Source organism: Opisthorchis viverrini (assembly GCF_000715545.1).
Source record: "Opisthorchis viverrini unplaced genomic scaffold opera_v5_33, whole genome shotgun sequence".
Lineage (NCBI taxonomy): Eukaryota > Metazoa > Platyhelminthes > Trematoda > Opisthorchiida > Opisthorchiidae > Opisthorchis > Opisthorchis viverrini.
In genome coordinates, this window is record NW_008751689.1 from 1111935 (window position 1) to 1121697 (window position 9763).

Genomic DNA, 9763 nt, shown 5'->3' on the forward strand with positions numbered 1-9763 from the left:
TCTGGGATAGCTCGCTTCAGAATGCGTTCCATCACCTTGCACGGCACGCTATTGAGGCTTATAGGCCTATAGCTGCCAGACGATAGTCGGTCACCAGTTTTGCAGATTGGCGTGACAGTCGCTTCCTTCCAAGCAGAGGGAAGGTGGCCTTCGTCAAGCGACTGATGAAACAAAACGTTCAGCCGTAACACCCTTCAGGTGTTTAACTGCCACGCTACCCGAAGGCTGCACGAGTGCTGGGATACTGCCAGGTCGCCCAAGTCTAGACAGCGGAAGTCGAGAGGCAGAGGTCGGGTTCGAGCCATGGACCTTCCGATCAGTAAATTCGCGATCTAACCACCTAGGCCATTTCTTTCGCATTCCAGCTCTCTCGCATTCCATATTGTGTCAATCGCCTAACCGTTTTTACTGGAATAAGAAAAAGTACAAAAAGAGTACCTGTACAATTTCACGCGATACGAACGTGGTCACGTGCTTCTACACTCTTCTGATTTCGCTCACACTGATAGTGATCTTTCGCGAGTCTCATGTGCTAACTCTGGTGTCACATTCCAGACTATCTTCGGAGTCTTCGGAACTGTCCAGAAGAAGACCCCTGGACAAACATGATTAGATTATTGTTCACTGGCTGACCTTGGCCAGCGATGAACTATTTTAAAGAGAACAGTTGTTGGTGAGTGTGGTTCGTTTGACCTCTTTTATTGGTTGTTGATTGGGTGGCTATTGAATTGTTCGCCGAGTGTAGCAACGGACTTGCACACGTTTCGTTACCATACGAGGGTACATCATCAGCGCTCAGTCTGGTGGGTACTACTCCCTTGCCCGCGTGCGTTTATATAGCATTCGAAAGCTATCTGTTATCTGACATGATTGGCTACAAATTTTGCGAATCTATGGGTCCGTTTGTGATACTTGTAACTTTGCAGCCTGTGCTCCTTTGTATTGGTCATCCCAACGCTTTTGATTTTAAGTAGATTTTCTCTGGCCTCAACTCGCATTGCTTTGTGTTCTAGTGTCCTCGAGTTGGATTATTTGCTTGTATCTCCCTATTTTCTCTACCGGGACGGCTAGTGTCCCTGCGTCCATCGGTTAATTTGGTACTTTGGTTGGGCGCCCTCTCCAATCAAATTGGTGTTTTCGATTGAAGGGGCTTTCCTGCTCCTTCTTCAAGTTCCCCGTCTGATTACTTTAGAAGCTCAAAGCTCTGTGGTTATGGCGTTCCCTTGCTGGTAGTGCTTGGTAAATGGGATCAATATCTATATGTTTGTGGTCGGCTTCTTAGTGGAGTACAATGCTTCCGTAAATTCGCGTTCCTTTTTCGTTCTTGCCTGAGGCATTTTGCTAACGCTGCTCCAGTTGAACCCGTGTCCCTCCTGATCTTTGTGTATGGGGGTGAGGGAGAATTGATCGAGTCTTTAGCGGCGAGCTTGTTTTCATGTATTTCGGTGGAGTGCTTCCTCCCTGTTTGTCCTATATACCGTTTATCGCTGTCATTGATTTGGTTCCTGTATATGGCATTGTTCTTCGTCATTGTATTTAATTTACCTTTTGGTCTTGATAGTGTCCTCCTCAGTGTCCGCAAGTCTTTTGGTCTTGATAGTGTCCTCCGCAGTGTCCGCAAGTTTGTAAGGGACGATTGTACTGTGCTGTCGTAAATGCCTTGCCGTCATTTCGGCGGTGTTCTTGATGTACGGGAGTGTAACTCGTTTGCTTGCATTTTGTCCTGTTACATCGATCGTATTTGGTTTTCCTGAGTGATTTCCAGATGAAATTCCTAGGGTATCCATCTTTCCAAAACAATACGTATAGGCGCTTTCCTTCTTTGATCTTGGATCCTGCTGCGCTACAGTGTGTCTTGTTCTGCTTGAAAAGTGTCCGAATTCAACTCCGTTTGTGGCAAATTGGATGGTTGCTGTGGTACCTGAGGATTTTGTCCGTATTTATTACCTTTCTGTTGATCTCACTTTGTAGCTGTCTGTTCAGTAACCTAGTGATAAGGACGTCCATAAACGTCAGTTTTCCGTTGTTTTCTTGCCCGTCCTACTTGACATTAGGACAACGAAGATAACACCTCCTCTCAAAGAGTCATTCGGACGGTAATGACGGGTGCGACGATGGACAGATTAGGATCGGTCCACAAACAAGGTGAAAATATTTGAATTTTGGTTACGGGTGGTTTAATCTGATTCGGGCAGCCGCCGTGGAAACAGGGAGCGTTAGGGCGTCACCTAATGAATTGGGTGGTCTACTCCAATATGGCGGGGAAATTGAAAAAAATTCTAGCATGTATGAGTGGTGACCCTCGGTCGCACAATTTTCTTTTCTGAAAAACCATTGCGTGTGAAATAAAAGTTTTTACCTAAAATACTGCATGTTATTTTCGGTATGCCAAAACCGAAAATGCATCTTAATCTTCCTTCATTTTGTTTCAATTCATCTCGATTATTCTACCTTCCAAATTATTGATGCGCATTGTACTTTGAATTCACAGTGCAATTACTTCAGTAATGGTTTCATACGTGTTTGTTAGGGAATAAGGGGCTGTCCGCTGTTCATCCTGGACGTCATTCGAGAAGCCAATAAGGGAATGCATGACGAATAACTACGTGGCATTTGTGCCTGTAGCCATGTGACGAACGTGACTGGTGCTCTATTGATTATTCTCTTGTTTTAATATTCTAAGCGCTTTGCGCATAAATCAATTCAAATACATACGTGCTACTGGATGCGCTGTACTGAATTCTGACTTTCTATATCGTCTGGTTATACCGATACACGTGCTTAACTCAAGTGCTACATTTTTTGCGTCACGATTGGAGCGATTCATCGTGACTGCCGAAATAGAATCAATAAGCGTTAATGCAGCTGCGCGAGACGTAGAGGATTGTTTGGAGCGGTTTGACATAGTGGCCTACAATGTTCGATATGGATGACAGGAAATACATGGCATATTTTCTACATTTTGTTGGAAAAGAGGCGTATCCATTGATTAGGGATTTAATATATCCTGAATCTCCAAACCATTCTTTCTAAAATGCATTAAAGAAAAATTTTCTCCAACCCTTCAAACTGATTAACTTCGTATCGGCCGATAGAGCTTGGTTCAAAATGCTAAACCGCTCATATTTTCAACAGCCTCGTGATTTTGTATTGCAGTCACAGACACAGACAGCCTAATGTGATTAAGGTGCCCAACTAGAAGACCACTTGTGTGATGGACTCATTGTCGATATCCAATTGCCCAAACTACAGAAGCTGCTGCTTTGTCCAGAAAAATTTGAACTATTCAGAAAATATTTGAGCAGAATGAAGATGTGAAGCATATACCGAAGACTGATGAGGCAGTGTCGCTAAATTATTCCAAATGAAATAATCCAGGGATGCAGATGGACAGCAACCTTTGAGCACATTTTCGTGCTCCGACGTCATCAAACGTCGCCTTAAAGATCGAAATCCCAATTCGGTGGTTCCAAAACGTGGGAAATGTGCATCTTGTGGACGATATTCCTGCTTTCACAGACAAGCGAAATGTTTTATCTGTGGGAAAACGGGACACATTCAACTTGTCTTTAATGCCAAAAAGTGTACCGCTTAACTCCTTATCCTGATACTGACGTTCAAACGTTAGCTGAAAACACCTATACTTTTTCCCCATCTATTTTGCCCAAAATCGGTCACACTTTTTTAAAACGTTGATATTCGTTCCTGGTCTAAACCACAATGTTATTGTTGCCACTTGTAATGTTGAGCCGATTAGTCAACAGTCATATCTAACTGCATTTTATCCCGGCGTTGTGACAGTGCCTACAGGAGTAAATAGCCACGTTATCAGTAAACATTCCGTAAATCTAGTTGTTAGTTGCACAAGTCCTGTGAGATTGCCCCAATGTTCTTCCGTCAATTGTACTTTTTGAGTTCCAAACTCGAAAACATCGACTATCGTAATCAAACTTCCGCGCTTATTGCAAACTTGTATCACCTTAGTGACAACTGTAAATGAGAATGAACTCAGACGACTGATTCTTAAATGTCCTAAGGCTACAGGTGGCATGCGAATTCTCAAAGTGAAACTCAAAACTGCAGGATACCCTAGGTTTCTCAAAAGAGAATTATTCCTTTTGATTTACGGGAACCTGTTAGCCAACCATTGAATTCAGCGTGTGAGAACGGAATGCTGACTCCTCCCAAGTCATCAGATTTGTCAGCTACGGTAGTTACGCCACCAAAAGCCGATGGTATTGCTCCGAGAATTTGTACCGATTACCGGCTAACGTTAAATGCGCAGTTACTCCAACGTAAATGCACCTAGAAGAGCCCGAAGATGTAGTGTATCCTTCATAAGGTTCAAGTGTGTCCCAAAACATTAATCATAAAGGTACCACTGGACAAGGGCTCTATTAATCTTACCGTAATCAACACACCTTTTGGGTTATTTCGATACACTCCATTTTTGGTCTGGATATCTCATCAGCCGTATTTTATCAAGTTATCGATACCATTACAAAAGATTTAAGGGATGTTGAGACGCACCAAGATGATACAATATTGCGCGCTGGTAATAGAGCCACCCTTGATATGCGTCTGTTCAATGTAGCCATGTATCTCGGCGAATGCTCCTCCGGTGTTTCACCGTTTTCATGCCTTGGATACATTGTGGATGGTAGTGGTTTTAAACCCAATACAAACGGTCTTTCTCCTTTAGTAAATGCACCATCATCAATCAAGCTATGAGAGCTGCGTTCTTTTCTAGCAGCACTTGAAAATTACCCTCGTTTTGTGCTTGATTTTGCCAAACATGCAAGTTGCTCGTTTCATGTCATATCTGACGATCAATTTTATTGGTCTACAACCACGAGAGGACGTTGCGCACATTGCTTGATCCCCGCACAGGGCCTTTCGTTAATGAGACATCATGCATATCAAGTTAGTGTCTCATTTTCCTCAGCGTAGTGGTCAGTAGGCAAAGACACTACAATGAATAAGGCTTTCAAAATCAGACGTTAAAGATGGTGTTATGTGGAGAGTCCTACACTAGATCGCCACGACTGATGTGCTCCATTAATGAGGTACGCACGGCTCCAAGTTTGAAAGCCACCTGCTTCATACTTGAATAATATCCTTCTCTTATTTCAGGACGTCCATCGTTCAATGAGCACTGCGCACAAGCAGTCGTACACTTTCCGGCAGGACGTATGCATTGATGAAAATGGCCAATAAAATTCAACTTTTCATTTCGTGAATTTTGAGTCTCCGGGTTTTCCGGCAGAGAAGCAACTGGGCACGTGCTGGTCAGTTGATTGGGCATCATGGACCCATAGCCGTATGTTAAAAGTGTGCGTCAGCTAGGTTCACCCAGCTGTCTGCCATATTCGATGTCGACTACATATAGTTGGTTGATTGGGTACCGTGAACCCCCAGCCGCATGTTAGTCGAGACCGTCGGCCCGCTTCGTTCGGCTGCCCAGTATGGTAGGTTACATGATAGTCCCGGCAAGTTTTCTAGTTTGAAACCGTGAACTCTGTGCATCTGACCACCAAACTCGAGCTACGGGCGTAGGTCGCTATCATCTGCAAACGTTGATTGAGTTTTACGGAAATAATAAATGTCCGTTTCGATGATAACCCAGAAAAGCAATTCAGGCGGTGCCAGAAAGTAGAAGTTGGTATTCGACCAGTCAAGCATGATGTGCGTAGCAAACATTTACTACAGGATTGGTGCCTTTGTGTATCTTGTGTTCACAAGCATAATGTGAACTCTAAAACGCTCAATGAATTATTGTATTTGCAGGACTAACTAGAATATTCGCCGGTTGTATGCAGTTCACATTTTACCGCAGTTCGCGATACCTTATTATATCGGACAAGGCTTTTCCATTCGGTGGTGAATAATGACCTAGTAGATTTGGTCCATGCAGATAATCTTCGGAAAAACTCTTTAGACACAGACGCTCTTCACTATGGATTAGTAACCTTGAGAGTGTCGTAGTTTTTGAGAAATCAATTATATTTGTAAACCACGAGTGACTTGCTTGACAATAAGTAGTCACCGATGAAGCTCAAGATGCTGAATCCTCAAACCATCGCTGTGAAAGACGGCCAAAATAGTATGTTTGTGACACTTAGGAGGATCACAAGCGGTCATTGAACGTCAGCTTAAAAATGATTCCCGACATAAAGTGCAGGAAGATGAATACAGACTACATCAGGAGCAGCTGTTTTTGGAGCCTTCATTTGAATAGTTCTGGGTACCATTTCTTGTCACGTTAACTGAGAGGCCAAAAGGCACACAATTTTCGCAACGATGTCAGATAAACACGTGACCAGGAAAACGATACTGTCGGGATTGATAAGGATCTCCAATATTGATTAGCGGGATGCGTAACTTCGGCCAATTGATAGCTATCAAAAAAGGAGACCGGTTCGGGACTATCCACAGTCAAAGATTCTTTGGGCGTAGCAGTGCCGATATTTAAAGTAGCCTAGAAAAATTGTAAGAAGTAAATGTCAGGTTACTAAAAAGTGGCTGAGTAGCAGTAGTTTCGCGCGCTGGAGAAGCATGTGCTTGATGAATCACAAGCACCAGCCCTCAACCATTGTCAGGAGCGATGTAGTTGATATAGCATCATTTCAATGTTCTCCACAAGGCCACTGGCGTAAATTTGGAGCCAGCATCCGGAATCTGATTGATGTAAACGAATGCAAGCAATTAGCCAAGTACGTAGACTTGGCCAGCACAGAAAGTTAATCATAGGTGAAGATGATTAGCCCTCTTTTCGGACAACTGATGTACGATTTCCAACGAGAGCAGGGAGTCACCTTTACACAGCCGCCGCGAGATATCCATCTATCTGCTCAATTTGGTGTAAAATTGTGCCGAATACCTTTAAAGAAGCAATGCGCAGCCAGGAATTTAGCCCGGTCAAAGCGTACCCCACTAACTTTGAACAAAGCTAGTCAAGGTACGGGCCAGGTTGTGGGTGAGGGAAACCGTAACTTTGCTGTTGTATGAGAATGCGAATTAGGAAATTCCTCATTATCCTTGGAACATCACTAGTGAAACTGAAAAACTGGCTCATATTTGACGTGCGATAATCATCGAGATAGGTTGCCGTTAACTCTCAATATTACGCGTGTACACGTGTACATTATGGTGGGTGAGAAATCCAGGTCGTAAGCCCCTTGGTGATCCTAAGATGAACTCTGACAGGACATTACTGACCGGCAGGGTGGAGTCGGCGCTGAGTATATCTTTACCTCAGAGTGGTAGGGGTAGAAATGGGAGGAGAATGTCGGTCGGCGGATTAGTGTGCTTGTAGGTTTTTCGCCCATGGTGGCCGCCGGCTGACTTTGGTACTTCTGCAGGAGTCCCTCTGTCGGAAGCGTGATTGCATTTCCCATGAGGATGAATGTATAGTCCGCGGCAACTTTTACAAGCTTGCCCCATTTTGTAAGTTTCAAGTCGGTACGGCTATCAAAGGAGCGGGCCGAATCGTGTGTTAGGCGGTTTTATGATTTGCCCTGAGATTGCAAGTTTTTTTAAGGGTCTCAGGTTGAATGTCTTGCCGTGCGCTCTATAGGAACCGCTCTGAGATGATAATACTGGGCTTCGTTGCCAACCTGTCGGGTTGTCATTAATTGAGGAGGCCAATATGCATCTGTCGAAAGCATTTCTTTTAACTACGATGTTTTCTAGGTTACCAATTCAAAGAGAGAAATGTTTATGTTCAATGCGCTCACCTTAAGTTTTTCACAAGGGCGATTTTCTTGGGTGATCGAATGTTCGAAGTAAATAACTGGTTTGAACTTGAAAACAGTGCTAATGGAACACGATATCAACTTTCCGGAAAATATGATTCGCTAAAAATGAATAAGCACTGCATCTATTCCCGCAGCTGTAATAATTTGTGGGACTCGCTCTAGCCTACTGAATACACCTTCGCCCAAGTGTGCTAGAGGATCACTTTTGTGTCTAGGATTTTCCCGCCTTGAGTAAGTATATGCAAAGACCGTACTCTCATACGTCGGACAGTTTTGGCCCGAGCCACCATCGTGGTAAAAATTCATAGGTACCGACGACTGATATGGGATGGGTACGCCCTGCAGAGAGGATCGCTCCGTTACGTTGAACCATGGTGCGTTCGTATACCCACCACCCCTTCAGTAACACGGGTGCATCGCCCATCGCCGGTGGTTCTGAGCCTGGCCTTTTAAATTCGGGAAATTAAAAAAGAGCACTGCTGTTTCCTGATTGTTGCTGCTGGTGTTGGCCTCGCCTCGGTTGAGCTNATTTGGCAACGCCGTAAACAATAACAAAAACTGGCCTTTCGCCTGTCCAAAAGTATTCAATAAGAAATCAACATACCTGGGATAGCCGGAAGAAACTCTGCGATGCACATGGCCTACGTCGACATGCATAGCTGTAGCTACCTTCGTCAATGTCGAGGCTACACCGCACCAAAACCTACCTCGTCAACCAAACAAAAAGACACACCAATTGTGTTGCTCCCAGGGGTGGACACACAACACATATAAACATACAGTTAGACTCCCGACTCTCCACTATCAACATCCGAGGATAGCATCGGAAGTCTTCTTCGTCACGCACTACTCACTGATTGAAGCTGATGGCAGTGCTTCGAGGACTGGTGACCTTCTCACTCGCATCCACCTTCGTTCCCCCCAGTCAATACGAGTTTGGTTTAGCCTCACCACACCGCCTCTTAGCCCACATGCAGTGAACTGTCTTGTTTCAGGTAGTATAGTTATATTGGCAATCTTAGCTTGACTCTGATGACTATACTACTGAGTACAGATTCATCCTTATCCTGCCTGGTTTAATCACCTGATGTCCTTCCATAACCGTGGTAGACGTTGATTTTCTCCCCTATTAGAGGACTATATCCTGTCTAATAACCCCTATAACCCTCCAGACCTTATTGACCTCATCTCATTTCATCTTCTCCCCAAGCTTCGACCCGTGGTAATGCGCGCTATGGACTATCTGTTTGGCCGTTGTCAACTCCACCCGATTTGTGCATTACGAAGGAAGAGATCCCGACCAGAAAAATAAAAAAGAAAACAACAACAACAAGACCGCACATATCAACCTAACAACGTAAATCACAACGTCCATCACGGGGCTGTCCAGAAACCGATGTACATCAGTGCAGTGATGGTACGGCGCTGGAATACCTGGTTTGATAACATACCCGCAATTGTTCCCGTATTACTTTGTCCAGACCTTCTTGCTCACTGCTTCCCATACCGACAAGGCGCTCCTATCAGACAGATTATTCCGAGTGAGAATATGCTCGACCTATTCCTCTCCAGCACCGGTCTCCATTGGAGTTCCTCAACGCTCCGTCCTGGGACCACTCCTGTTTCTGATCTATGTCAACGACCTCCCAGACGTTCTTGAGAGTCCATGTCTACTCTTTCCGGACGATCGAAATCCTATAGTTCCAATGTCAGTGCCCTCCAAATGGATGTAGACGCAGCAGAGGAGTGGTCGATGGACTAGCACCTTCCTCTGAATGATGAAAAGTGCGTCCATATGTCGTTTGGAGGGGATTGAGCGAATGCCTTTGTTATCCATGATGAGAACGGAGCAGAACACACCATGAGGATAGATGCCAAGAAGGATTTGGGCATCTGGGTCTCCTCAAACTTGTCCTTCTCACTGCACCATGAGAAATCAGCACAAAAGGCATTCGCCATTTTACGGATGATCCGACGCACCTTCTCCCGTATAACTCGCATGGACT

General features: G+C 44.5%; 1 protein-coding gene across 1 annotated transcript in view; it reads right to left on the reverse strand.

Moving 5' to 3' along the window:
* Window positions 1-1670, reverse strand: part of T265_02624 (hypothetical protein) — a gene marked incomplete at both ends in the record, with an annotated part of 20390 nt that extends 18720 nt beyond the window's left edge. The window contains one exon of the mRNA XM_009166922.1: window positions 1546-1670. Within this exon, the coding sequence (XP_009165186.1) occupies window positions 1546-1670 (125 nt within the window). The remainder of the gene's footprint in view (window positions 1-1545) is intronic.
* Between the last annotated feature and the right edge of the window lie 8093 nt (window positions 1671-9763).